The 27,924-nt window shown below is 46.5% G+C and overlaps 5 protein-coding genes and 1 long non-coding RNA gene across 7 annotated transcripts; 1 reads left to right on the forward strand and 5 right to left on the reverse strand.

Annotated features, from left to right (window-relative positions):
* Positions 1-3,739: 3,739 nt before the first annotated feature.
* LOC4337193 (VQ motif-containing protein 11) lies at positions 3,740-4,635 on the reverse strand. The gene has a single exon (XM_015779126.3). The coding sequence runs from the start codon at positions 4,494-4,496 to the stop codon at positions 3,888-3,890; it is 609 nt and encodes a 202-aa protein (XP_015634612.1). The 5' UTR covers positions 4,497-4,635; the 3' UTR covers positions 3,740-3,887.
* A 2,668-nt stretch (positions 4,636-7,303) lies between these two features.
* On the forward strand, positions 7,304-8,437 carry LOC4337194 (uncharacterized). Its single transcript, XM_015778125.3, has one exon. The coding sequence runs from the start codon at positions 7,304-7,306 to the stop codon at positions 8,048-8,050; it is 747 nt and encodes a 248-aa protein (XP_015633611.1). The 3' UTR covers positions 8,051-8,437.
* On the reverse strand, positions 8,210-12,231 carry LOC4337195 (uncharacterized vacuolar membrane protein YML018C). The gene is made up of 8 exons (XM_015778124.3): positions 11,529-12,231; positions 10,360-10,755; positions 10,022-10,239; positions 9,637-9,707; positions 9,467-9,568; positions 8,992-9,109; positions 8,778-8,913; positions 8,210-8,544 (listed from the first exon to the last, which is right to left on the reverse strand). The coding sequence occupies exons 1-8, from the start codon at positions 11,613-11,615 to the stop codon at positions 8,482-8,484; spliced, it is 1,191 nt and encodes a 396-aa protein (XP_015633610.1). The 5' UTR covers positions 11,616-12,231; the 3' UTR covers positions 8,210-8,481.
* A 1,271-nt stretch (positions 12,232-13,502) lies between these two features.
* On the reverse strand, positions 13,503-15,633 carry LOC9266804 (uncharacterized). Its single transcript, XR_001545058.3, has 2 exons — positions 15,263-15,633; positions 13,503-14,150 (listed from the first exon to the last, which is right to left on the reverse strand). It is a non-coding gene; the product is annotated as an uncharacterized lncRNA (long non-coding RNA).
* A 339-nt stretch (positions 15,634-15,972) lies between these two features.
* On the reverse strand, positions 15,973-19,086 carry LOC107277445 (uncharacterized). Its single transcript, XM_026024776.2, is given in 4 exon segments — positions 15,973-17,543; positions 17,940-18,219; positions 18,298-18,731; positions 18,834-19,086. Coding segments are annotated over 4 exon segments (2,217 nt in total). The 5' UTR covers positions 18,942-19,086; the 3' UTR covers positions 15,973-16,148.
* Positions 19,087-19,729: 643 nt separating this feature from the next.
* LOC4337198 (protein BUD31 homolog 1-like) lies at positions 19,730-23,241 on the reverse strand. 2 transcript variants are annotated; one of them, XM_015781424.3, is made up of 5 exons: positions 22,973-23,241; positions 22,057-22,356; positions 21,334-21,471; positions 21,067-21,254; positions 19,730-20,139 (listed from the first exon to the last, which is right to left on the reverse strand). In XM_015781424.3, exons 3-5 carry the CDS (start codon positions 21,425-21,427, stop codon positions 19,984-19,986), a joined length of 438 nt encoding a protein of 145 aa, XP_015636910.1. In that variant the 5' UTR covers positions 21,428-21,471; positions 22,057-22,356; positions 22,973-23,241; the 3' UTR covers positions 19,730-19,983. The 2 variants fall into 2 exon arrangements, with proteins under 2 accessions (XP_015636910.1, XP_015636911.1); XM_015781425.3 differs by lacking the exon at positions 22,057-22,356.
* Positions 23,242-27,924: the final 4,683 nt, after the last annotated feature.

The raw sequence follows: 27,924 nt of genomic DNA on the forward strand, positions 1-27,924 counted from the left end.
TCCGTTTCAAAATATAGTGATTTTTAGAGTAGACCCGGATTTTAGGAAAGTATATGAAATTAAATGAGAAAAAATTGAACCTGCAATATTTTGAGATAAATTTTAAATATTATAAGTGGCTATATTTTTTAGATTTAGGGAGTAGCCGCTATTCTTTATGATGTGCACTAGCCGAATTGTCTGCCATAAGGACTTGATGACTGCAATTACTAGTACTAGGAGTAAACTCAAAGCTGACTCGAGTCATTTTCTATATTGACTTTCTCTGCTTAAACTATGATCAGCTCAGTGTGGTGTGGTCTTTGGATGCTTTTTCACAGTTAATTTAGCTTCCACGGAGCAGAGACGGAGCAGAGTCAGCAGCAGACCAGACGTGAATTGGTTTACAGTTAGTAAGCTGTAGCAATTGCACCTGTACCACTACCATACTCTCATTCTCTTTAACTCTCGTTACGAGGTCAACTCGGCAGCTAGATGGCAGCAGCAGCATATGCATCCATTCACCTCCTGGCCAATAGCTAGCTCAGCCATTAGTCCATAACCCCATTACATTACTACTCTCCTCCTGCTTCCCTTGCGTACCACGGCCCATGCCGTGCCATGCATGGCACATTATGCAGCATGCGACGCATTCATATCCTCCCGTCTTGCTCGCTTCATCCACCTCTGAATTTCTGCATCGTGGATGCAGCAGAATCAGAGATACCCCCCTGCATGCTGCCCCTTGCTATGCTACGCATGATGCTGTATTGCTGTGCCATGCTAGCTATACCAGCTGCAAGCCTGCACTACAGCTTGCAGAGACTTTTTATTTATGGCGTTGGAGTCAGATTCAGAAGAGGATCAGAGGACGGCATGGCATTGGCATGGCATGGTGCAGCATGAACGTGTGTCTGAAGTCTGAACTCCTAATTAATAGTTGTAGCTAGCATTTCGGAGCTGTGTAGTTAATTTCATCTACTATAGCTATAGCTAAGTCACGGGATTCCGGTTGGGACGACGACGCAACGCAAGCAACGAGAGAGATACATATACACACTCCTGTCCTGAAGCCGGCCGGGTCTCTGTACTGATTGATCCATCAGAAGTGTGACAAGAAATGTGGTATTTATTGCAGGTTGTGCATGCACATCAGAGCTAGCTTTGGGCTCTGCTTCGCTTGCCTCCCATGGCGGCCCCGCCGGTGTGTGTACGTGTGCACGCGTGGGCTCGGACTTACGCCTGCTTACGTGCGAGATCAGATACGGATCAGCTTATTCATTCAAACTGGTCTCCTGATTGTATGCGTTTTTCCTGAATAATGGAAAGTATAACTTCCAGCTTTTGTGTTAGTAAGTAGTTAACCGTTAATTTTTAACTCTTGGATGCTCCTATTACACATCGACTTTTGAGAGAGAAAAGTTAGGGTTTTAATCCTAGTTCGTGAGTTGAGAGAGGAGTGCTTTAGGTGCACTTTGTAAACACATATTGATACAATAAAGTTGATATAAGTTTCGTCGATACGTGTTTTCTAGATCCCGACGGATTGATCGATAGCAAGGCGGCGGTCTAACCAGTGGGAGTACGACGGTCTAACCGAAGGCAGCGCGGCGGTATGACTGGACAGGCTACGGCAGTTGGATCGGTGGTGACAGGACAACGTCAAGATCTCCATCAATTTGAGGGTAACTTTTTTGGGTTTTTGGTTTTCCCTACCATTCACCCCCTCTATGGTAGGCTTGGTTACTTGTGTTCGATTCTACATGTATCAGCATCCCCTCCATCCCGCAATATATCACTCAATTTTAGCTATTAGTTGAAGAATTAGTGATAATGGTAGGTCGTAAGAGATATTAATAGTAGTGTTATACATCCGACTGAATCGCCGAACCAATCATCACATAGTTCATAAGCATTTATGTGGACCCAGTCAAAACAAGTTAAAACCTAGTATTATGTAAAGTCGTATGTAGGTCGGACAGGTGCAGTCGTATATATAGTCATTCCGAGATATTAAAGGAGTAATTTTTTTAATTTATAAATCAAGAGTAGGTAATGTAGAAACGATTTCTTTTCAATAAAGTTTGAGAGTTAGAAATAAAGTCTTTCTAGGAGGGAGTACGTGTATATATACTAACCAAGCCCGGCGAAGAAAAATATTTTTTTTAGATAATGGAATAAAACATCCCGGCCTTTGCTCATCAGAGTTACAGCCAATTATTACAAAAGTAACACCCAAACACTGAGTGTAGTTCAAATGAATTAAACACACCCAACAAAATAAAAGATCAAACTAAAATAAGGAGAGCACATTTATTCAAGTCTATTTCTGAATCTCCATCCATAGTTTGCAAGGAGTTGCATGACCGTTGTCTCAAGCCTACGACATGCAACCTTCATAAGCTCTCGATCATCTTCACACATTTGCAGCTGTGCCCAAAATCGGAGCCAATATGTTGCCCTGAAAATTACCTGCATATATGAGATAGATGGTGATTTGTAAAAAACCATATCATTCCTAGTCAACCACAGAGCCCAACATATGGCAGAAGCTCCTACAAGTATGAGTTTACCCTTCTTCTTGTCTACCCCCAAGAGCCAACCATCAAACATATTATATATAGTAGTAGGAAGGTATAAACCAAGAGAGAACTGTACATATGCTGACAAATAAGCGAGCACTCTTAAATCAGAAGTTTGACAAGTGTGATTGGTTAACCTGGATGGACCGGTGACTAGTTTGTGGCTTTTTTAATTTGAAACACTCAGTACAATATTTTCATATATATTTGGTTTAATTCTTTTGAAATTCCTCCCTCGAAAGGATACCTAAAATGCAACTAACTCAATGATATGTTGGTATAGCAGTATAGACTACAATGGATTTTAGGCCAACTAGTAATCATTGGATGTGTTTAGTTCATGCTAAAATTGAAAGTTTAATTGAAATTGGAATGACGTGATGGAAAAGTTGGAAGTTTGTGTGTGTAGGAAAGTTTTGATGTGATGAAAAAGTTAGAAATTTGAAGAAAAAGTTGAGAATTAAACAAGCCATTATCCTTAAATATACACTTCAACATGGTAAAAGTATTCTCTGTTTTTTGTCACACAAAACCCTAATCAATGCATCACGCATCCGAAACCGTTTATTGTTCATCTGCAGAGCAGCGGCGTGGCACCCGTGACTAAATATCTTTGCGTTTTTTTTCACATATTTTAATTTTATTTGAATGTTTTATATGTGTTCCTTGACAATTTCATGGGTCCCCACATGCTAGTGACCGCAAGGTACGTTACGTGTGTAGCACATACACGTTGCTGTCGCTGAGAGGAGAATATAAACTTGACGTTGGCATCCGATTCCCATCCAACTTTTTGTGACCAAACATGATCGCAAGATCGCCTGAGTACGTTTGATATGCTCGAAACTTACGCTGAAACTGCTTGATTTGAACAGCATGATCTGAATAACTATTTTCTTTCTTTTTAAAAGATGGGCATGTGAAAAGTACCCAACTTGTGTAGCTCTCGCGAGTTGACTAGCTCATTACATGACAAGATCGTGCAGAGAAGAAAGCATTAACTGCTGTTCATGAATTGAAGAACCTCTTCATTCTGGCTATGATTCGCAACATGCATGTTTTGAAGCTTCCATGGAAACCTAGACAGGTTCACAGGAGTAGCTTGTACTACTACTTTTGATTGAATTGAAATTAATTAATGTAGAGATATGCAGAGAGTTGATTAACTGATCAAGACCTAATCATAACCAGCAATGGATGTTGCATGGATTGATATATTGATCATCTAATTGATTAATACAGATAGATAGCTTGGTGCTACAAAGGATTAATTAAGCATGGCATCGCCGGGATTAACAAGATAATTAAGGCTGATTAATTAATAAATTAAGATCTGGCAAAGGAGGAGCTCCTGGGGGAGTGGACGGGGAACAGCGGCAGCAGCTTGGGCCTCTCGCCGTCGCCGGCGCCGCCGCTCCTCGGCGACGAGTGCAGGTAGAACCCCTTGGAGGCGATGGCCTTCTCCTCCCTCTCCTCCTCCTCCTTGGTTATCACCACCACCCCGCACGACGACGACGACGCCGGCGGCGACGGCGACAGCGAGGACGACGACGACGGCAGCGAGGACGACGACGACGAGGAGGAGGAGGCCATCACGTAGGCGTAGTCCATGGGCGACACCGGCGAGTGCATCAGCCTGTGGTGGTGGTGGCTGTAGTACAGCGGCTGCGGCCGCGCGAGCTCCAGCCTCGCCGGCGCCGCGCGCCGCCTCTCCTGCAGCTTCGGCCTCCTCATCACCGGCGCCGCCGGCGCCGGCTTGCTGCCGCCGCTCCCCGGCGCGCCCGTCAGCTTCTGCACGAGCGCCCGGAACGTCGCCGGGTCGGCCTGCACGAACGTCGTGTTCGTGTCCACCACGCAGCCGGCCGTGGCAATCGCCGCCGCAGGCGACGACGAACTCACCACCACCGACCTCGGCGCATGAGACGCCGCCGCCATGGCCGCGCCGTCGAGCTAGCTATCAACCAACCAAACTCTCTACGAATCGAGAGAGATGTATCAAGCTATCAACGAGAGGAAGCTAGCTCTAGCTAAGCTCTAGGAGTACACGCACTACATGTGATGGTGTGAAGAGAATGGAAGTAGAATGGGCGAGCGAGGTAAGCTTTTTAAGGGACAGAAAGGGTGGCATTAAAGCTTCAAAACCTTTGCATCTCTTTATCGATCGCATCCATCTATCACTGCTAGCTAACAGTGTTTGCATACATACTCACGTACATGCATGCTGCTATGGTCGACGTCGACTACTCACAAACTCAACTAGCAACATGTACACACATCCATTCACATCCATCCATCTATATCTATCTGGCCCAGCTACGTACGGTACATGCAATGCAAAGCCATGAAGCATCTTTTCTCCCTGATCGATCGTCCACTGGTCCATCAGGTATTCAGGTGAATTGCAGGTATATACTTATGAACACACGATACGGCCGACGGGTTGCTACGGTGTCCCTTCTTTCCATCTCTTCAGGGTTCAGACTACTTCAGAAATTAGCTCTTCAGGTTTTTAAGCAGCTGGGACGTCGTCAGTACTGCAGTACAGTGACAATGTGTACAGATTGGTTGGTCGATCACTTAATTGGTTGCTTAGCTTAAATGATGTGCTCAGATCATCAGCAGGGGTACTGTACAATTGCATATCGCCTTGCAGAAGGAAATAAATTAGTAAACGTCAAGATGCATTAATATATACCTTGATATCAGCATATATATTTATTATGTCATGTTAGTGTCAATCAGCGAGTAATTAACGCGTTAAGCGTACAATACTGGTGTACATGGCGTGTGCGATAGCACACATACGTAGCCATCAAACTCACTCACCATTAAGAGTAATCGAGCAGTAGTAATTACAAGTATACGTACTGCTAATTAATCGCTCAGAGCAGGCAAACGATGTTGATACGTGTGGCCGCCGGCCGACGCGTTTGCAGAAGATCCGGGGCGGATCAGACGCTTGCGTGGGGGAAACAAGAAGGTGTTTTGCTTGCTTGGGGTTCGGATCATCTGCGCCGCGTCGAACGCCGGACGCGCCGTGCGGCCACACGCGGCGGCGGCTGTCGTCGCCGTCGCCGGGGTGTGCGTGTCTGGTGTTCCGTGGGTGTGATTGCATGGGAGCTGACCTGTCAGGGACGACGTTGTCCACGTCGAATGGGGCCCCGTACGTGGGCCGGTGTGGCCCAGTTGTCACGTAACGTCGCCGTCCCCCCGTGTTCACGGGGGTGGCCGTGTGGGGCCCGCATGTCAGAGGCTGGGGCCAGAGGCGTTTGTCCGCTTGATGGGTGTGTGTCGAGTTGTCTGTCTGTCGACCATTCTGCATGTACGTAGCTTTAGGTTGTGCTTTCAGTTCTTCAGTGTCGTCGGATGGGATCGTCTCCGGCCGGCCGGTGTATGTCTTCGTTGTTAGGTTGCTCATTATTGTCGATGGTATGCATGGTCAACTGGCTAGGTCGTCAGTTCGTCACGGCGGCTCCGGTTACGTGCATACTGTTGGTGTCATTTGCACATGTTCATTCATTCATTCAGTTAGGATGTATGAGTGGCTGTTAATTTTCTTGGGACAAATATTTAAGGCTCTAAGATGGGTATATCATGTATGCATGCATCTCTGTTGTGGACTTTTGGTGTTTTTGTTGTTGTGTATGGCGGATTGGCTAATGGATAGCTCCGTTTGACAGTTCCTTAGCAGCATGTGGCACAGTGGCAGTAGTCACTAGTCGTATACAGGTGAACTGTACAGTAGGCGTATAGCTGCAAGCAAGCATGTGGGTAGTGTCGAAAGTGTCGGCGACACGCTCCAGTGCCTACCCGACGGACGTGCTCCCAGGAGGCAAGTAGGCAACGTCAGAGAATCCAAGCAGAGAGAGACACGCCGCCCCGTCCGGTCTTTGCAACGGGGCCGCTCCGTCGTGGGCTCTAGTACTACCTGTTGGCGGCTACTGTCCGCGAAGATGAAAGTACAAGTACTCCACTCGCAGTCCCAGGCCTCGGCCCAACCAGAGATGCTGCGGCCAAGGCCGTGCAAAAAGGCCGGTGGTTTCGGTGGGCCGCCTACCCATCGTCGCCGTCGCGTTTGCCATCCGCAGCGGCCGCGCGGTGATGTGCGTGCGGCGTGTGGCCCTCGCGGCGTCGACACTCGAAACCGCACGCACACCGGCGGCGTACGTGCAATCGTGCACCACCTTGGAAACCAAGCTCATGCGCGCGCGCGCGCGGCCCGGTGAGAAGAGAAGGCAAGCGAGCGCGCGGCGGATGGATACCGGATGGCTGCACTGCACGTACGACTTGGGCGCAAGGCCGCGACGTGGTCGGCTTCGTTTCTTGTGGGGAGCGGCACGAGTACGCGCGTATGTTTTGCCTTGGTGTGACCTTGTTTCACAAGCGATTTCAGGTTTTCTTCTTGGGTATCCGAGCATTCCTAGCAGCAGTTGGTTTATCCTGTGGGTCGAGCCGTCGAGGGGCTGATCAGCTGCTCAGCCGCTCAGACATGAGAAGCTTCTATGGAAAACCAGCGGACCAGGCGAGGCGGCGTCCACCGTACCTGCCCCAAGCCCCCAACTGCCCAATGGTGTACTGATTCGGCAGGAGCCACTAACACAAAAACAAGGAATAAATTCGTTCGGTTGCACATCGAATCATCAAGTTGTAAAGCAAGACTTCTTCAGCATACAATTATTATTAGTAGTACAACGAGCCCCATCTAATTAAGATTAGAAGAAGCATATGAAGGTTAGAATGCCATGGAGATGATGGAGGTGGTAGCCACCGAGATTATGGACGCCGCGCTGCACGTAGCCGTGGCCGGGCGCACGCTGGCCGTGGCTGAGCGCGACGGCACGCACGACCCGGCCACGGGGCGCGCGCTCACCGGCTCATGGCTCTGGGACTCCTCCCTCGTCCTCGCCTCCCACCTCGCGTCCTGCGTCCACCACCACCACCTCCGTGGCGCCACCGTCCTCGAGCTCGGCGCCGGCACGGGCCTCCCGGGCATCGCCGCCGTCGCCTGCCTCGGCGCCGCGCGCTGCGTGCTCACCGACGTGCGCCCGCTCCTCCCCGGCCTCAGGGCCAACGCCGACGCCAACGGGCTCACCGCCGAGCAGGCGGACGTGCGTGAGCTCCGGTGGGGTGGGCACCTCGAGCCCGAGGTCCAGGTGGACGTGGTGCTCATGTCCGACGTGTTCTACGACCCGGACGACATGCCGGCGATGGCGGACACGCTGCATGGGCTATGGCGAGACGGCGACAGCGACAGCGACGGCGGCGGCACGGTGGGGTGGGCGGCGAGCGAGGCGCGCGACGGCGTGCAGGACTGTATCGACGTGCTGCGAGAGCAAGGCTTCGAGGTGGTCGAGGTAGACAGGGTCACTAGGCCGCTGCTGCGCGACCCCGAGCAGGCCGCCGACTTCGCCGTCTATCGTCTTTTTCGCCGGACAACTTCGCCGTCCATCGTCTCCAATCCAACGCCGATAACTACAGCCGGGTGTTGACTTTCACTCTGTAACAGTAAAGCCAAGCTTGTAACGGCACCAGAATCACCTTTGACCTTTTATTTTCCAAAAGGCCATTTTGTACGTACTTTCTTCTCGGTTGCAGGACTTGTAAATGTTCCACAATGAGTCAAGGGGACAAAGACATAGCAATTAATATATGCAAGTCTACTGTAGGAAGCTACAGTAGTATACATTGAGAAGGATTTTATAGCAAAAGAATTTACAGTTGCAAGGGTTGCTACAGCATAAAGTTTCTTCAAGTCACTCTTTTCTATTTCACCGCCACAAAAATTTTCCATTCCTGTGTGTAAAGGGCCAAGAGAAAAAAAAAACTACAGTAACATTTTCGCAATCTTATGAAACAAGGGTATTTGTCTAACGATCCACACAGATGTACACTCTAATAAAACCTGGTTGATTTCGTGACACTAGAGCCCTAGAAAACGTGAAAAGCGATCCGCAAGATTTGCAATGACAAACCCAGAAAATACCTGCAAAGCACAAGTAAGCAGGGTAAAGCAAATGACTAGTTCAAGCAGGATTGATCTAAGAACAAATAAAGTATCAAAGAACTAATCAGTCAGATTTTCATAGTTATAAAGAATGGCTATATTATTATAAGAACAGAAAATTTTGATTTACTTTCACCTAATTGTAAAATGGTTAATAACAGCATTTACATAACTTAAAAAAAATACAATCCTAAGCTGAGGACATCAGTTACCTGGACAGAACCAAAGATATAGACCGCTGAATAACGACGACCATGAATGATCATATCAGCCACCATTGCTAGTGGAATTGTGAGTGACATGCCCAAGGTGGCCACCAAAGGAGTAGTCCAAACAACAGAAAGAGCCCTGACCAGAAGCTCCATGTCAAAAATAGCACAACTAGGCAACAATATAATAAAAATGTTATCCTTGGTCAGTGCGTACCAGAAGTAGTCTGACAATACACTTCCAATAAGGCCATTTGCCAACACCACTTCATCCACTTTGGCTGAGTGGGGTATTGTAAACTTTGGTTCAATGCCTAATGCGGTCAATGGCCAGACTGAAAATAAAAGAGAGAAATTTAGCATATCTGGATCAAAGAACCAATCATGGAATACATGAATGATATATGTGCTTGAACCAAACTACAAAAGAACATGGTCACAAAGGTTTGTGTTCTACGCAGTAGACTAGAATACCTGAACAAAAAGAATTATTGGCATGCGTGGTGCTGAAGAAAGAGAATTTCAGACTACGAACAATAGAGACAGATTCTCTAGCAGCACATGAGATGCCCATACATGACATCCTTTGCGATTCCATTTTATGTACCAAATACTAATTAAAAATTGAATGCTAATTAGTCTTTTAGACTTTTCATTGAATCAATTTTTATAGTTAACAAGGAAAATCTTACCAAGCCACCAGAGAAGAACAAGACTGAAAAGTCCGAGGTAGCCAAACAGTTTTTGGACATCAACCTTTTCTCCTTCCTCTCCAGCAAACTTTTTTAGAAGCACTAAAATAATGTTGAAACAATTAGCAGTTGAATCAAGACAGATCAACTAAAGGAAGCAAAGAACTAACCAGTGAATAAACCATATGACATAGCTGACAGAAGACCAAACATGTCACCTAGAAGAGTTCTCTGAGTGGCACTGCATTCATAAAGTTTACAGATTAGCTGCAGAACTTGTGGCCAACAAAGTGAGTGCTGTCTCAAAGTTACAAAATCATCTTCAACATGATCTTCAGTTACAAGGCCATCTTAAAAATGGAATAAATAGCGCTTTTATGTTTTTTTATGCACTTATATTTATATGAAAAGCAATTCAGTTGCAGCAACCAATCTACTACAAGCAAGCAAATGCAAGGGCTTTATGAGCATAGCAAATTAATCACAAACAATTTTATATGTCCTGAGGCATCAGTGCAGAACTGTGATGTTTATTTAAGGGTAAAACGCACTAACCCAGAATTGCTGATTTCTGATTCATCTGATGCCCAAGTCTGCCCCATGGTTGTCATTACCACACCAGCCATGCTAATAAAAACAGCAATAACTTTTGCAGCATTTATAGAATCTTGGCCAAGTAGCACACCAATGAAAAGAGTGAAGAGTCCTGACGTTGAAGATAGTACAGTAGTACTAGCAACACTAGTTCTTGCAAGTGCCGCATTTGACAAGTACTGCATCCATTAAACAGAAGAGAAGAATGAGTAACATTTAGCAATCAAACTACTGCTTGTATGGTTGAAATCAAATGATCCCTATGAATTTTAATGAACAGGTAAATATTAGGAAATTACCTCCGTCACAAACCATATGGGACAAAGATACAACCCATACATTGCAATCTCCTTAGTGGAAAGTTCTTGCTCCTTCAAAACGTCATCGAATTCAGTGATTCCACATATAAGAGGTTTTGTCTCTTCTATTACAGGAATATCCACATCAGTATAGTTTATGACTATAGTTTTTTGAGATTCCATTTCCAACATCTTCTGGAATTCACCATTCTTCAGAGGAGCACAACCACCGAAAGAAGATTTGTTGGTAACTTTTGAAACTCTACTACTTGAAGAAGACCTTCTCAACAAATTACATATAAAATCCTTTAAAAATGAAAGAGGTATATAGATGATCATAAGGGAGGCCCCCAGGTAAGTAATTGCAAAGGGTTGCTTGTATTTAGTGAATATCCCCTGCACACATAATGAAATAAAATTATATTCATCGCATAACATCAAATTTATCAAAACTATAAGAAACAAAAACATATTATGTTTTAAGACATAAATCATACGTCTTAACGGTGGGCTACTATAACTGACATGTTCTTGAGAGTTAAATGCAAGTACCAAACCAATATCTTGTTTTCTTCAGAATAGAATTTTAAAAATTGAACACGGGTAGGGGGAACATCTTTTTCGATAATAAAAGGGAAAAACATCTTGATTTGCAAAAAAACTAGAATAATACTTTCCCATATAATATTTAATCACGCATTACAGGTGAGCAAGGATGTCATAACCACCTCCAATTAACCAGGTATTGATGATGCGAATTGTCACAACCACCTCAAGCAAATTAGGGTTTGACACCAGCCACACGAGGAAAGACAGGAGAATAATCAATGGAGCATGTACATCAATTCTCTAGAGAAATTCCATGAGCACACAATTTGACATATGGAAAAAAGTAACTGGTTGCAAAAGACATCAAAGCTCGTAAGACAAAAGAATTGAAGAATCTATAACTCAAGTCAGATTCTAACGTTGCCTGGACAATTTTTAATTACTGGAAAGAATGCATGAACAGATTAAACAAATCAGCGAAGAGGAATGTTCCAAGATTCCTGATTAAATAATAAAATTAATCTGCTGTCAACCAAGCATGCATCCCCGGCCAAGATCTAAGAACCCAGAAAACAAATAATCACAAAAGATAAAAGGAAAACCCGAAGAAATCTTGTCACCTGCGTGACCTCCGCGGAGGTGACCCATATGAGCACCACGGCGACGATGAGGACGAGGCCAGCACGGTACTTGAGATTGGAACCCATATCAATCCAACCCTCTCCTCTTGCCCCGCCTGGTGGTGGAGTGAGTGCGGGTGCGGGGCGCGGCGAGCAATTTAACCGCGCGGGCAGCGGCGGGGCTAGCACCCCTCCTCACCGAGAGGCAGCATGCTTGCGGCGCGGCTCTCGGTGGGTGAGCTCCGCGGCGCCCCTCCTCGCCTCATCGCCCGCCCGCCCGTCCCCCCCCCCCCCCCCCTCTTCCCTGCTCACGAAAAGAGAGAGGGGATGCTCTTCCCTGCTCACGAAAAGAGAGAGGGGATGCGAGGCGAGGAGGAGGGGGACGAGGCGAGGTGGGTGGGGTAAAGCGGGCGTGACCTACCGGTGGAAGTTTCTAATTTTCGTCCCACGCCGCACCGAGGCGGGCAGCGCGGCGGAGGCGGAACGGAACGACGGGCGCGGGGCGGGACGGCGGGATTGCGAGTTTTTGGCGTGCGATTCGGGGTGTTTTGGGCGTGTGGCGTGTGGGTGGTGGGATTGGCGGTGTGCCGCACTGCCGGTGTCGGTGGGAGTGGGACGGGGGCGGCCGTTGCTGTTGTCGACTTGTGGATGCGGGACGCGGCCGCGCGGGGAGCCCGGCGTGCGTCGCCTTCGGTGTTGTGCTGCGGCGGAAGCGAGATTGATGGGGCCTTGTGTACCTGTGCTGGACTGGCCCATGAATATTTTTTTTCCTTGTAAAAAACAATTAGATATAAGAGCAGGTACAATAGCAGGCTATTAGTCAGCTATAAACATATTTTAATGAGATAAATGATGAGAGAAAAAAACAGCGGGCTACAGATATCTAGCCAGCTGTAGCGCGGACTCCAAGACACAATGTATGACAGGTGGACCATATATTAATAGTATAGTAAGCAACTATTATATGAATTGACTATTAGATTTGCTATAAATGAATTGGAGTTAGTAGTGGGCTGTACTATTAGACTTGCTCTAAATGAACTGCCTATCCATTTGTCGGATGGTTTTTTAAAAATCACCAAGACAACATAGTTTCCGGTAATTTCTCAACAGCCATGCAGAAAACCTGATCGGTAACGGACGACGACGCACGCAGAGTCCTCAGTTTGGGCCCAACTGTTGTTCCTCAGTTCACATGTCCAGGATGGCAGGCACTAGGCCCACGTTGCTTCATTCAAGCCCAGGCCATTACTATTCCAATTCGTTTGCACCAAAACAGCTACAGGCACGCTCCACTGACGAGAGCCACTTTGAGCGGCTAAAATAATATCCCGGGACATCTATAAATACCTAATCTATATCTATATATCTCTTCTCTACTATTATAAAAATTAAAGAATCTATATCTATATATCTCTTCTCTACTATTATAAAAATTGAAGATGTTTTTTATCGAGATTTTGATAAGTCATTCGTGTTTGAGTCGGTTTTTAAGTTGATTAACCATATATCCTCTCTATTCTCTTCTCCGTCTACTATTATAAAAGTTAAAAATGTTTTTGTCTTGGTATGTCGTCCGAATTCGTGAGCAAATCGTAGGAAGTTTGACTCCCGCCCGCGTCCGATTCCCTGCCTGTGTCCGATTCCCGCGTGACGGCCGTTGAGGCAGCACAATAATGTCCACGTGACCGCATCCGCCTCCGCTCTATCTGTTTCCATGTTTCCATGTGTGGTCGGGATCCCAAGCCCACGGGCATATATTACTGTTGCACAAGTCCTTCACGTTGACGGATAAAGCAAACATGCACCGATGCACGCATAAATCAATGTACAAATTGCACTGATATATGGTTCTGGCAAGAAGCACTGCTTGATCTGTATGCACAAGAAGGCAACCACTGAAAGGAGGAAGAACCATGCATCATTCAAATTTCGTTGTCGCTGCTCATCAAAATAGAGATCAATTCAATGAAATGACTGATGAAAACACGTTCCTGAGATTCGTGCAACTACAAAGCAACATTACATGCAACTCAAATCGTTCATGCAGGTGTTTCCGATTCGGTGTTCGTTTGTCGACCACGTGTTCCCATCTGTGAAGGTCTCATGACCAAAACGAGCCAGTCCCAACGTCCCAACCATGACTACTTCGTCAAGCCACTCCAAAACTAGATAATGCGGTGATGTTAGACCTACCATATAGCAGATCAGTGCAGATTTCACCTTGATTTTCATGGGTCTTTATTTTCTTCAACATCACCATAAAGAAGATGGTGAAATTTGTATTTTAATTAATTGCATAATGTAAATCTTGATTTCCTTCAAATCTAGCGTACTGAGCCCAGTCGGGAATGTTCTCGTCCTCCGCTTCATCTTCTTCCATTTCAACCCCTTGCTCACCGTAGGATGTCCAACAATTATAGCTTGACATGAACCCCGACTCAAACAAGTGGAAATGAATAGTCCTGGATGTAGAATACTCCTTCTGGTTCTTACACTTATTGCATGGACAACGAATAAAACCGTTACGCTTGTTAGCTTCGGCCACTCTCAAAAAAAATAATACACGCCCTCGATAAACTCTCTGGACCACCGGTCAGCGTACATCCATTACCGATCCATCTACATGAAATGAAAAAAAATCGTACATAAATAAATTTTTGTACAATAATGACAGTCAAACAATAATGATAAAATAATTAAAAACTCTTTCGATAAGTATACAATAATGACATATCATTACTCATATAATTAATAATTATAAAATAATTCAACAAACAATTCTTATTTTTAACAATTTTTGAAGTTCTAAACTAATAAACTAATATTAATGTTGTACTTCTCTTAATTTTCAATTTAGCTTGTTTTCTATTTTGTAAGATTAATTTTCATCATATTTTAAACTATGAGAATAAAATTCTTTTAAGTAAACAATAAAATTTCTATATATTCTTCTTCCCCCACACAAATTTTCTCTATCATCAACTTACAATAAAGTTTTAGAGAAAAAAAATGTGTGAAACATAGCTCCAAAAGTAATATAACAAGTTACTAACATTTTAGACACCTCCGATTTGTATATAATCACTAAAAAAAATTTCACAAGAAATTTTGGCATAACCTCCTTTCTTTCTTTAAGAAATTTTGAAGTTTGCTCAGGCTCTTTAAGAAATTTTGAAGCTTGCTCAGGCTGGAGGAGGAAGAAGACATATATAAATGGGGGATTTTTAAGTCCCGGTTGGTAAGATCCCGGAGGGCCTAACAACGTCTAACTAAAAATGATCTTTAGTCCGGTTGATAATAGTCTCGGTTTTAAATGGATCCGGGACTATTGTGAATTTCGACCGACCGACCAAAGATGATTTCTCCACCAGTGGATCCGAACAACTTTTAGCTATGAGAGAGATGAGGCACTTCAAAATTTAAGAATTTGAATTCCTTAAATATTCTGATTGGAAGCGGTAAAACTAGGGAAAAAAATAAACGAAATTGAAGGAGAAAAAAGAAGGCCTAAAGCAAACAAGAAGGTCAAAAGGATCCAGGATGAGGAAAATTAGCAGCAAACCTAAATCAAAACGCAAGACCACCGCTCCACCGCTCAGCTCATCCTACTTCTTCGTGGAACGAGAACAATGCGGGATGACGTCTCGAACGCTGATGGATCATGCCCCGACACAAGGAGGTACGAGGAAGAAAAATCTGAGAAGGGCAAGCTTTAGGGATGGGGAATGCACCGAGGTCACTGCCGATCTGCCGCAATGGACGAGCTGCTCCCTCCCTGCTCACTGTCGTTGCGCCTGAGAGCATGGATCCGGAGGAGCGCCACCGCCGTCGCGCTGAGGCCGCTGCTCACCGGAGTCGCCGCCGCCTGTGCCGAGGCCATTGCCTCTCCCGCTCGACGAGGCCGAGGTCGCTACTCGTCGGGGCTGCTGCTCGCACCGGTGCTGAGGCTGTCGCCTCTCCCGCTGCTCGACGAGGCTGAGGGCGCTGCTCTCCGGGTGGTGTCACTGCCGCGGCTCGCAGGGGACGAGGCCAAGGTTGCGCTGCTCCCTCCATGGGCAGCTGCAAAAGGGGAAAAGGAAGTGGCTAGATGCAGTGCACTGGTGGGGACTGGGGAGGAAGAATCGAGATTGGTCTTATCCTATCCCCTCTGCAGCTTTAATTTTTTTCTCTCCTATATAACTCAAGTGTCAAGAGCGTTTGAGAAAAAAAAATAAAGGAATATAATCACTGCTGCTTTCTTTTTTACCTCTTGTCCACCATGTGTTTTATTCTTATTCTGTCTTTATTTTCCTCTCTTTCTGCTTTGCTTTTATATTTTTATTGTCTATTTTTAAATATTTAACCTCAAATGCATAAGCTGAAAACAATACTCACTTAAAAAAACATAGATTTTCACTATTTAGATGTGACGTCAGCTTTTGCACGTCGTGATTTAGACGTGTCATCAATTCAACTTCATGCATTTTCTTCACATATCAATGCACGTATATATTCCCACAGTTAAATTACATAGAGTGCTCTACACAAAAGCAATCTCATCGTTCATCTGATCATTCCAACAATCGAAGCCACATGTCAAAAAGGTATGCACATGATAAATTGTTCATAAATTGCAGGCTAGCGGCTTGATGCGATGCTTGGGCATGGAGGTGGCGGTGGGGTTGGCCGCGACACCGGGTGACAGGTCCGCAGCGACCAGGAGCAATGACAAGGATGTCGCGGAGGATGCCGACACGGCCACCACAACACCGATGAAGGGTCGTTCTCCAACGTCATCCCCCAGCCTGACCAGGCAACGGGTACCGCACCTGGGCATGTAGGCGGCGGTGGGGGCAGCTGTGGCATTGGGTGATGGGTTCGCAGCGACCGGGAGCGACGACGAGTAGGGCGCTGTTGGTATTTCTTACAATCACAGATAAAATCCACAAGCGCACGAATATACCGATGTAGCACTTCCCCTACGGAGTATTCCAAAGGTATCGAATCCAAGAGAACGTGTATAATCCGATCTTCCTCCGGTTTATGCAAGGATATCAAGCAAATGCTGCAAGTTGAGAGCGTCTCGTCCTTTGGAAATGAGTCTGTTGGCAACCGAAACAACCCGGCAATGCAGATAGGTATCTTGATGTCATCCACTATCTCTCTGTGGTAATCATCTACCGGAGCCGGGAGAGCCAGGATCTCCTGCCGGTGTGGGCTTGAACTGGTCTGTTCCTCTGTCAGTGAAATGGTAGCGTCGTCATTGACAGGCAAATTCTCCCTGTCATGGTAGTCCTCTGGTGCAGGGAGAGCCAGTATCTCCTGCTCAGGAGATTGGCTTGAGCTGCAGAGCTCATCTCTTGCAGAAGTGAACTCGTCGTCGACGGGGGAGTAGCCGTCGTCTTCTGAATGTTCATCGTCCCCTGGTGCAGGAAGCGCCAGCGTCACCTGGCTGGGTGGAACTGGCTTGCTCAGCTTCTGACTCAGGGAAATCCTGGCAAGCTGAAGTGCCTGAAGAACACTCTCTATGTCCATGTTGCTTGTTGGCTGTTGATCTGGCCCTGCATCGACCTGGTTGTCGCCATGGTCATGGAAGCTTGATGAGCTCCAGTCAGAGACCTTGCTGTTCAGGGTGGCATCACTCATTGACGGGCTTCCATCTGATGGCGCTTTGATGTCACAGTAGCTTGAACATCCATCCGGATTCTCGTTTCCTTGTTCTTGATTCTTCCCTGTCATTGTGCCGGCGACATTAGAGCTTCCTTGAGACTGTGCATGACAGTGGTCGTGATGCTCCTCGTGCGCGTCACGTTGGTCGGCAGCAGCTTCTTGTCCTGATGCGTGTGATTCAGGAAGGGAATCATTCAACAGAAGGCCAGCAGAGCGGTTGTTGCTGGCGCTGGGGTGATTTTTAACGCCTGGTTTTGCCTCTTCGTTGCAATGTACCGCTTGATCCGCGAGCCTAGCATGCTCCTTGCTCTGCTCCCAACCATTTTCTATCTGGCACGCCTTATTCTCTGCCTCAACATGAACCTGAGCTCCAAAGACAAAAGTATGGGTAAAATGTCAAATTTTGAACCAAAACAACCAGGTTTCACTCATGATACTAACTAACCTGTGGGTTGCACTCTGCAGTGCATTTTGTTATTAAAAAAAACATTTTGAGAGAGCAAATTATTTATACTTATCAAGTTGGTAGTACACATTTTTGTACTGCATGTGCACTAAATTTGGTAGCATGTGGAAGTCAAGGGGAAGTTGACTCTCTCTCTGGCGTAGTTCATGGTACAAAGTTATGAGATTATATTTTTGTTGTACACATGTACTACTGCAGAAGTTGCTTCATGTGAAACATTTTCTCTGGAAGTGGAAGAATTTGGTATCACAACTCTGAGCAGTGTTTCTGTGTAACTGTGTTTGGTTGCTTACCTTGGCTGAGCTCCGATTCTCGTTGAACTGCTTCTCCCACTGCCTCTGAGCTTCTTCCTCCGCCTCATACTGGCCGATCAGCTCGGCCTGCCTCTCGAGCACCCTCTCCATCTCGCCGTCCTTCTCGTACCTGATCACATACTGACCACCAGTATCCTCGCCGTCCATGTCCGCCTGGCCGTCGTCGGTGCAATCCGATCCATCTTGCTGCCCCTTCTGACTCCAGGCGAGTTCCTCGACGTCGCCGCGCTGCTCTTCCGGCGCCGTCTACTTGCCATTGCTGATGAGCAGAGCCGTGTGATGTTAGAATTCGACAAACAATGGCGTGTGCCAGCGTCAATGGCGGGACGGAGCTCACCTGAGCTCCTTGCGCTTGTTCTTGCGGCAGGACTGCCCCATCCGGTACTTGGGCTAGGGGTCGGAGGAGAGGAGGTAGAAGTAGCTCCTCCGGTGCTTCTGCTTGAGTTGCCTCGCCTTGCGCGGGCTCACGCTGCGGCCTTTCCACGACAGCCCGCCGCCGGGCTCGGCCGTCCCGGACAGCGCGTCCTCCGCCGCTTCGCACTGCGCCGGCGGCTGCTCCTCCCCGCGGGAGCCTGCCGTGTCGCCGTCGCTCCTCCCGTCGCGTGGGTCGTCATCCTCCTCGCCATCGTGTTCGGAGCCCGAGTCGAGCACGTCTGAGAGGTTGCCGCCGAAGCCATGTGACTCCAGAATACCCAGCACCTCCGTCGCCGCCCGCTCCGCCTGCCGCCTCTGCGCCGTCACCGCCTGGACCTGCTCCTCCAGCTCCGCAACCTAAAACCAAGTGACCCAACACATGCAATCAATGGCGCGAACGACAGCGAGAGGAGAAGGACACGGCGAGTGGGCTGCGCCTGCGCGCGGTGGCTGGCTGACCCTCTTGGCGAGCTGGTCGGCGCGCTCCTTGGCGGCGCGGGAGACGGACCGCTCGGAGAGCAGCCGCGCGCGGAGGAAGTCGACGGTCATGGCCGTGGAGTCCGCCATGCATGCGCGCGCTGTGTTGCTGGCGCTCACGCACTCCCCGAGCCCGAGCCGCGAGTGACGCTGCTGCGTACGTATGCGGCGCGCGCACTGTCACATGCCGGCGGTGTGGCTTGACCGGCGCGGGTATTAAAAACGGCTTGGTTTCCCGTGAGCCGCGCACGGCGCACACGCAGCGCGCGTCGTAGTCGCGGCCGCGGGCGCACGGCGCACCGACAGCCAAGGCCAGGGAGTACGCTACCTACGCGCGACACAAGCGCCCCGCTGCAGCACGAGGGCCATGGGCTGACGAGACCACCGCAACGGTGTAGTTAGCTAGGCTGCGCCGTCCATTTTCAAGGGAGAATGGCGATGCCTCACCTACCTGTATCGACTGATCTGCCTCCTGCCCTGTCCGGGGTCCAGTGGCATATTGTCAATTTGGCATCTTACAAAATCATCAGAGTTTGGGTTTATGGTGTACTGTGTACATGAACTCCAGTAGCACTTGTTTATGGGGTAAATTCGTCGAGGACAAGAGTAGTGAACGTGGTACAGCTTTGCCATGTTCGAGCAACGCGACGAAGCCAGCAAAACTACACTCGTCTTCTCTTGTGCTACCGCCTACTGCTACTGGTGCTCCAAAAATGGCCGAGATCTCAGGCTGTCCTTGCTTGGAATCTTTCTGCTTGGATCACGAACTTCTACCGCACGGAAACATTTGAGTCTTGCAACGGTTTCGATAAGGTCATTCAAAGCAAAGTCAGCTCATCGTGCATAGAACAATACGTCTTCAAAGACCATAGCGGCAATTAGCATCGAGTAACAGATGTTTCCATTAAACAACTTTAGAATACACACATGCAGGGTGTTGAGGCCGATGATCAAGCAATGACCATGCGGCAGATTAATGCAGACCGTAACCACAATCTCAGGTACTTAAATAACGTCATACCCGGTAGGCAGGTTTACAAAACGTTTTCGTAAACGTTTTTAGCCGAAATTTCGCTCAAGAAACATCATGTCTGCTTAGTTTGACATATTCAAACAAGATAATGACGATATCTCAATCACCGCTGGCACAGCCTCTGCATCCACAGTGAACACATTCTATAACCTTCTCCTCTCTGAGATGCTTGGGGACCCGGCAGACACATGTAGTTGCAAAGTTGTGGTCTCGTGTCTGTATGCATCGAAGACAGCAAAGGCGCTCATAGCCTGGCTGAAAACACACAAAAAGAAGCAATGATACATTTGATATAAGAATGCCTGACAAACTCTTGTGACAAAAAAGCATCTTCAGCATTTGCATCTAAAAAGTGACTGAAAACTTTGACAGTTGAATTCGTCACGTACATGTCTCACAGTATTCTTAGGGCAATTTAGGCCCCTCGTTATCAATGTTCAGACAAGTATATAAAGTAGTAATATGGAACATAAGTATTGCATCCCTCCCAAATCTGCCAACTTTTATCAGATGTCCAGGAAAAAATATATATACCATTGGGTGTTAGAAGTCTATCCATGATTTGATTTCTGGTTACATCAGCTGCTAGTGTGGCAATAAAAATACATAGCAGAAAATACATAAACATCTTTAGTCAACTGCCTTTTCTTTTTGCTCCCAAAATCTTATTTTTCATGGTACACCCATATAAGAAAGTATATAGTCCATAAATCCCCACAAGTCACTCATGCTGCATTATTTCACTATTTCCTGTGGTTCATTGCATGAAATCCAATAAGGCACTACTCAACTTTGACATACAGCTATTAATCGCAGGTTCATACATATAGATTATATTCTAAACAAGATTTATGATGTGTCATGTCAAACTGGATCAGTATGTGATAGCTTAACCCAATATAATGGATTTACTGCAAGAAATGGTAGGATGCGGTTAGTTTAATGTTTTATTTTTCATAGTACAAGTACAAAAAGTATGGTCAGTTAAGTTACATTCTAAGCATGGGAAAAAAAGTGAGAAACTTAACAGTGTATCCAGGGTCTATGGCTTCATCTGAATTATCTTTGTACACAAGTTAATTAAAGTCTTAAAGATTATACAAGGTGGATAAGGCATCTTACTAAACTTGCACAGAGTATAAGGAATGATGGGCACTCGCAAATCATGGGTCAAATACTAACCTTTTTCCACTTTGCAATCAGATTACGGTCTGCATAACCCTGGTCCAGGCAAAACTCATACAACTCTTTTGATATCTCCTTCCTTCTGTAATAAAGATCATATATGTAGCGACTTCTTTGATGGGAAATACGGAAAATTGGCCAGAGGGCTTCGCACTTTCTCTTCCCATCATGCGTGTCATTTTCAGCTGCATGAGTAGATGATATTAGTATCCATATAAGAGCAGAAGTATCAATAAACATCTGAAAGGGGAGCATATGTCATACCTTCCCTCATTTTGGCATCCAACTCACGGATAGTTGGTTCAATAAGCTCCCATCCTCCAGGATATTTGACACGGCTTGTCTTTATTTTAGGCATGTTCTCTCAATGAACGTCGAGGGGCTAAAGCTTGCAAAGAAACCCTGAGGACATAGAGTAGGTGTAAGATTCACAATGCAAAACATTTACACGGTCAGGCTCTTCCATCGAACTCAAGAGATTATAAGAACATAATGGACACTACACACTATTACATAGAATTTATCCCCGCATTGAAGCCTTACATCAGATATGCTATATATTCCTTACTATAAAAGAACTGTGTTGAACACAAATAACACAATTTAAACAGGTATTTTGCATCTTCAGGCTAACAGTCTTGTCGAATCATGATTTAACCCTATTTTGCAAGTACAAAATATGTGCACCTCGAATCGGTGAATGGACGGTCTAATACATAAAGAACTAATCGACACGATGATAAAAATCGCGGAAAAGGTTCCCCAAACCCTAGGCTACTCGGAAGAATTTTTTTTTGAGGGAATACTCGGAAGAATTTCGTCCCAATAACCACATACGAGAGAATTTCGTCCCAAGGAGGAGACGAATTGAACGAATCCAATAAACAGCGAGGTAGAAACTACTAAAATATCCAGCGAAGCGAATCATCTTCAGGCAAAGAAAAAAAAAACAAAATCAGAATCATGGAACGGAAGACGAATAATAACCTCTTGGCTTGGGCGGCCTTGCAGTCGCCGGATGGAAGCTGTGGCGCGCGGGGGAGCGGCGATCCAGAGGGGGCGCGCGTCGTCCGCGCCGCTGGTCTGCGCTGCGCTGCGCTCCGCTCCGGTCGAGCAAAGACGGCCGGGTTTGGAGTTTGGACCGGAGCTATCAGCTATATGTCGTGATTCTTTTTCCCCTCCTTTTTGTTTTTTGAGAGGAGCTATGCCGGTTTCACGGTTTTCTCCTCTGGTAGGAGTAGTATTTGCTACATGGGCCTCAAGAATCAAAACGGGACACCAACTGTGCTGAAATCCAATTGGGCAAACGAGGGTTGGTTTGGTTTGTAGCTCAACTTTGCTAAGGGTGTGTTTAGTTCACGCTAAAATTAAAAGTTTGGTTAAAATTAGAACGATGTGATGGAAAAGTTGGAAAGTTATGTGTGCAGGAAAGTTTTGATGTGATAGAAAAGTTAAAAGTTTGAAGAAAAAATTTGGAACTAAACTCGGCCTAAGTCAATATTTATGCAATGTTAAACAATAGTCTATATGTTTAGATTAATGCCAAGTGTCACAGTATGTCCTTTAGAAAATTTTGTGGAATAAAAATTACTTATAAGAATATATCTTGATAAAAAGATATTTTGTGTGACTATGGGTAGTTTGTGGTCTAGATTCTTCTTAAGAAATTTATGTGAGTTTGGATGAGTACAAATTATGTGAGCTTACATTTTTCGTTCTAAGGGTGTTTGGATGAGATTCAGTAACCAAATTACATATGCTAAAAACGGAAATCAAAATTAACAACTTGAAAGTAGGTGGAGCTGGGCAGAGGCAGATCTAACCCTGTTTCGGTTGAACCCCCAAACTTTTTGAGGGATAACGCAGAATACCTGATGAGGTGTGGGTAGGGAGGGATGCTCACCGGCGAGCGACGATGCGGTGGAAGAAGGAGGACGCCGGGCGCCACCTCTGCTCGCAGGATGGGGATCGGCGCAAGCGGCGGGCGAGGAGACGAAATTCGAGGCCGAGGCCGGATGGGATGGATTAGGATGCTCACCGGTGAGCGAATGAGGCGGGAGCAGGAGGACGCCGGCGCCACCTCTGCTAGCAGGATGGAGATCGGCGCCAGCGGCAGGCGAGGAGACGGGAGTCGAGGGCGGCGGGCGAGGAGACGGGACGGATTGGGGAGGCGGAGGTTATGCACGCGGTGTCGCCTGCCTATGGGTCATATGCACAGGCCCATGAGGCTGGAGTTTTTTCATCTCCCAAAAAAGTTCATCTAAGGTCCCTTATCTTATCTTGTCGTTGAGTTTTAAACGACTTTGAACCCCTAATCTTGCAAAATGGATTACGGATCACTTTTAATCCAGTATTGCTTTCCGGTTTTGTTGACATGGTGGCTGAGTCAGTGTAGAGGCCACGTGGACCCCACAAGCTAACCAACAATCTTCTTCCACCTCACTCCCCTCTACTCCCATCTCAACCCAAACCTCCAGGGCATTCGCCAATGGGTGGGGAGAAGGGTGTCGGTCGGCGGGGAAAAGTTCGACGGCGGAGGCCGCCAGCTAACGTGGCTCCCAATGACCGGAAGCGCTCACGTCATGGACTTGCGCACGTGCGGGGTGTGGCGCGGGTCCCAACTACAACTGCAATGTTGTCTTCACCGGCACGCGTGAAGGCTGGGGCTTCCGCCTCATCACGCTGGCCAAGCTCCTATCCCGGGCTTCCGCCTCGTCATGATGGCCAGCTCCTATCCCCCAAGCTCATAGTCGCCCCCATCGAGCGGCTCAAAAGCCGATGTGTTCAGGTGTCCCCGAGCTTCGCCTCTCCTTCGCAGAGGCGAACGCGCGGCTCCGCCGCATCGTCTTCGAGGTCAACTCCATCTACTCCACGTTGCGGTCGCATCGTCCTCGATGCATGCGCCCTTTTCCCCAACGCTTGCCACCGCCAAGCTTCTTGTTCGCTGCCAGCCTTCTCCCCACCCATCGCCAGGTGCCGTCGTCGGGCTTCTACCTACCACCGCCGCCCAACAACCACCACCCTTCTCCCTGCTGGTCACCGGTCACCACACACCTCTCTCGCGATTCAGCGTCTGGCGTCCTCTTCGCTTGCATGCACGAGCACTCATGCAGTCAGTGGTGCTCGCGAGTATGCTTAGGCGTCGCAACGTACTCCATCTCCCAACTCTTGGAGATCCTCTCGCCAATCCCGACAGTGTGGATGACATGCGACCATGATGTGGAGCAATAAAGTACCTCGTATTTTACCTTCAGCTTCTGGCTGTCTCGCAATACCTTCTACAGCTTGTCCTGCAGCAGTACCTTGACCAACTCCAGGCCCAATAGAAGCAAGCCCTACGGCCAATCCAGCAGCAATTAGTGGAATGCCTAGTTTGACTAGTTGGTTCAGTAGCAGAAACAACTTATTTCCCCGAAAAAGACCTAGCTTCTTGGACAGCTCAATCCGGTGCGGCAGGAACGAATGAAACGACTAGTGGTCCTCGGAACCCTACCCGAGCTTATATTCCTTGCTTCAACGCCCGCGCCTTCCGTGGAAAAGTACTAGTGCTTCTTATGGAGCAAGAAAACGGATGCGCGCGCTAACGCTTTCGCGCTAGTGCACTCACCCCGTTGCTTGTTGGGCACTGAACACTTTTCAAGATCCGGTTTTGGTAGGACGAAGATTTTTCACTTTCGTGAAGGTCATTCTGAGGTGGAATCGAACCACTATGTTAGGATTTAGAGTCCAACGCGCAAAGCTAAAGAGGATTTCAAGTCCCCCGCCCGCCAGAACCTAAAGATTGCTTTATTTTTATACGATTTATTGAGTTAACTAAAAAGCTGGTTCGTTCCATAGAGATCAGACTTAGAAAAGGAAGCTCTGCTAAAAGCTAAATCGCTAATAAGTTCAAACATCAAAGGTACCTGTCTACATCTACCTACCCGAAGCTACTAAAACATCATCAACAACAACATCGGAAACTAGATGAATAATTGAAACAATCGGGTTGAATGGAATTATCTCGAGGCTATTATGCGCAAGCTTGGTTTCCACCAGGTGGAAAAGGTGATGAAATGTGTGACGTCGGTCTCTTTTTCGGTGCTTTTCAATGGTGGCCAACTGGAGAAGTTTAAGCCAACGAGAGGCATCCGTCAAGGTGACCCTATCTCCCCATAGTAAGCCAGCCAATAGTACCCTAACTTAAGAAGTTCTCTTAGCTAGCGCATGTCCATTAATGTGACCACCGCATGCTCCTGCATGAGTTTCATGAATGGTTTGTTTTTGAATCCATTCTTTTTTAGGTATACTATCTTGCAAGAAAGGAGCTCGCAACAAAACGAGAGCTTTTTGATAGCCCGTTCACTCGACTACCACGCTTAGTAAGTCTATCTGCAGGGATGGGAATGGCGTAGTCTGTCTGCCCTTCTTCGTAAGCAACTGGAACTATCAAAAGTCAATGTCAATTGGCCTTCTAAAGGCTATAGCCCTGTTTCTTTTGAAAAAACGAATTTCGAGTTTCGAAGAAGACAGGCCTCCAAGAAAGCCACTCCGCCTAAAGAGTCCTAATTCCTATCCGGTCTACATTCACTATTCTTCATAGGCACTGCGCTGGGTCGGTAGGTTGCTGTTTTGACTTTTTTCTTCTTGCTTTAATCCAGTCGCTCGATAGGACTTCCCGTAACCCGAAAAGGTTGGTTCTTCCCCTACAACCCCTACCCCTCCAAGGCTCATCGGCAAATCCGAATGTCTCGATCCGAGTTGAGACCCACCTACAGAAATTGATCCATCAACGGCTTTTTTCTATAGTGGCAGGAAGTCTCCAACTCTTCGATATGCGCTAGCTAGGTAATCCCTTTACTTAATCTGATATGGGATCTCTTGCTACCAGAAAGGAACTGAACTGGCTTGCCCGGAAAGAATGGATTGCTACCCTTGGAGAGCTAATGGTACTGGACTGATAGCGCACTGATTGAACCGACCCCGGACGTACCACTGGGGAACCTGTGGCTGGAGAGAATCTCTCGCGATGGAAAGAAATAAATCGAATCTAGAAAGACACGTTCTACCTATGACTGCCATTTGTTCACTTTTATCTATCGTATTGGATAGAATTCAAGTCCCTTACCGTATTCATCTATTCCCTCTCCTTTCAGTCGAGTTGACCTCGGATTCTAAAGCAACCCACGGGCATAAGCAAAGAAGTTATCAAGCTTTTGGGATAGCAAGTTATTTCTAGGGTAAAGGAAAACAAGCTAACAGTCTAAGGCTAAGTCCCTAGAGTTCCAGTTTTAATAGTCCCATTCCTCCTGCCTTCCGCCGACCTGCGGCCTTATCATAGTAGCCCTTCTTTCTTGCCAGTGAGATAGTTACTACGAAGTCTGCATCGGGAGAATGGGAATAACGATCTTTTATATGATACGGAAAGCGAAGAGAATAGACTGCTACATACTAAGTTGGTTATTCGTAGATTTTTACCTTCTTGGAAAATAGGAATGGGGATTGGCAGGGCATCTACTATCAACTAGTTACTTGGGCACCGGTGATACACCCCAGGATACCTTACCTATTTAGACATTTATGCCTCGCTGCGCGCCTTCCCAACGAGCCAAAACTATGCCTAGGCCTCGGGCTTAGGAACTATACTACAACTAGTTTTGTATAGAAAACCCAGAAATACCCATATTCCTTTAACCTTCACGAAGAAGTTCGTTAGCTCCCCCTATGTCATACTCCTAAAGAAGTTGTAATAAAATGTGCTGATCCAGATAGATCAAATCCTGATTACGACTTCTTCATTCGGTTTGTAGCCATACCGTATAGAGTTCCAAATGCCTTTTTTTGGAAGTAACTAGATTCAAGCAAGCATCCTAGCAAAACGATCTTTTGACAATGGGCTCTACCCAACACTAGGACTGACTGACTTTATACAGAGATAGAAAAGGCAGCAATCCAAGCTCTTTTTGAATCGGATATTGGATAGGCTAAGCTAGGTGTAGCCCGCTTTCTCTACAGTTTTGCTGAACTTGTCAAGCCCGGGGGGCCTTTAGGGAATTTTGGAGAATGATAGATTCTAGGATAACACTTTCTAAGGTTGAAAGGGATGGCATGGGTTAAGCATCTGACTTTGGACCTTCGAGCTAAGTTATTTAATAAGGTCCTACTAATTAATTGGAAATCCTTTTTACAAATCTCCTCCTCAGAGCGCCCTGTAACCTTACCTTTTCTGAATGGTACACCTTATTTAAGACATTCAGAATAGAAGAAGAGCAATCGTCGATTGATTGAAAGTGGATTGACGGCATTCATCAGTTGATTGAAAATGAACTTTTCTTTTATGATCGAGCGAGGTCCCTTTTGGGCTTAAAAGTCCTTTGAGCCGTGGAATCCCTTTTGTCTTGATTTAGGAGAATAGGCACATTGATTAGGTTACGTGGTTTGAGCAATCTGCAGGAAGTTTTTTTTTCTTTATTATATATACCATTCATATTTATTATTCTATATACCATTCATATTAAAGTAAGACGGATAGGGCATATTTGACTAGGAAGCAAGCAAAGCTAGTCCCTCCATACCAGCAAGCAGTCTTGTTTAGGGAGTCTCCTTCTTTACTGAGTAAGGTTCCCGGGTGCCTATGTGATTATTAAGGCAGGGTGCTACTGTACCAGTAGTAGAGTGGCTTGAATCAAATCGTTTGTCTAGAGAGGGTGTAGCGATAACCAAAGTTGACTGTACTAGAAACTTTAGATCCTGTATAGGCAACTGGCCTTAGAATAGTGTCTTGAACTACAGGAACGACCCATAATCATTGACGAAGAAGGCTTGGAAAAGGATAAAACATATTGAAGAGAAGCTTTCACAAAGGCCAATAGCCGA

This window comes from Oryza sativa, chromosome 4, assembly GCF_034140825.1.
Source record: "Oryza sativa Japonica Group chromosome 4, ASM3414082v1".
Lineage (NCBI taxonomy): Eukaryota > Viridiplantae > Streptophyta > Magnoliopsida > Poales > Poaceae > Oryza > Oryza sativa.

Coding starts and splice junctions, on each gene's coding strand:
- LOC4337193 (XM_015779126.3), bottom strand. CDS start 4,496: ATGGCGGCGGCGTCTCATGCGCCGAGGTCGGTGGTGGTGAGTTCGTCG.
- LOC4337194 (XM_015778125.3), top strand. CDS start 7,304: ATGGAGATGATGGAGGTGGTAGCCACCGAGATTATGGACGCCGCGCTG.
- LOC4337195 (XM_015778124.3), bottom strand. CDS start 11,615: ATGGGTTCCAATCTCAAGTACCGTGCTGGCCTCGTCCTCATCGTCGCC. Junction 10,756..11,528: donor CCTCCGCGGAGGTCACGCAG/GTGACAAGATTT, acceptor TTATGTGTGCAG/GGGATATTCACTAAATACAA. Junction 9,569..9,636: donor GTCATATGGTTTATTCACTG/GTTAGTTCTTTG, acceptor ACATTATTTTAG/TGCTTCTAAAAAAGTTTGCT.
- LOC4337198 (XM_015781425.3), bottom strand. CDS start 21,427: ATGCCTAAAATAAAGACAAGCCGTGTCAAATATCCTGGAGGATGGGAG. Junction 21,255..21,333: donor GGATGCCAAAATGAGGGAAG/GTATGACATATG, acceptor CTACTCATGCAG/CTGAAAATGACACGCATGAT. Junction 20,140..21,066: donor TGATTGCAAAGTGGAAAAAG/GTTAGTATTTGA, acceptor GTGTGTTTTCAG/CCAGGCTATGAGCGCCTTTG.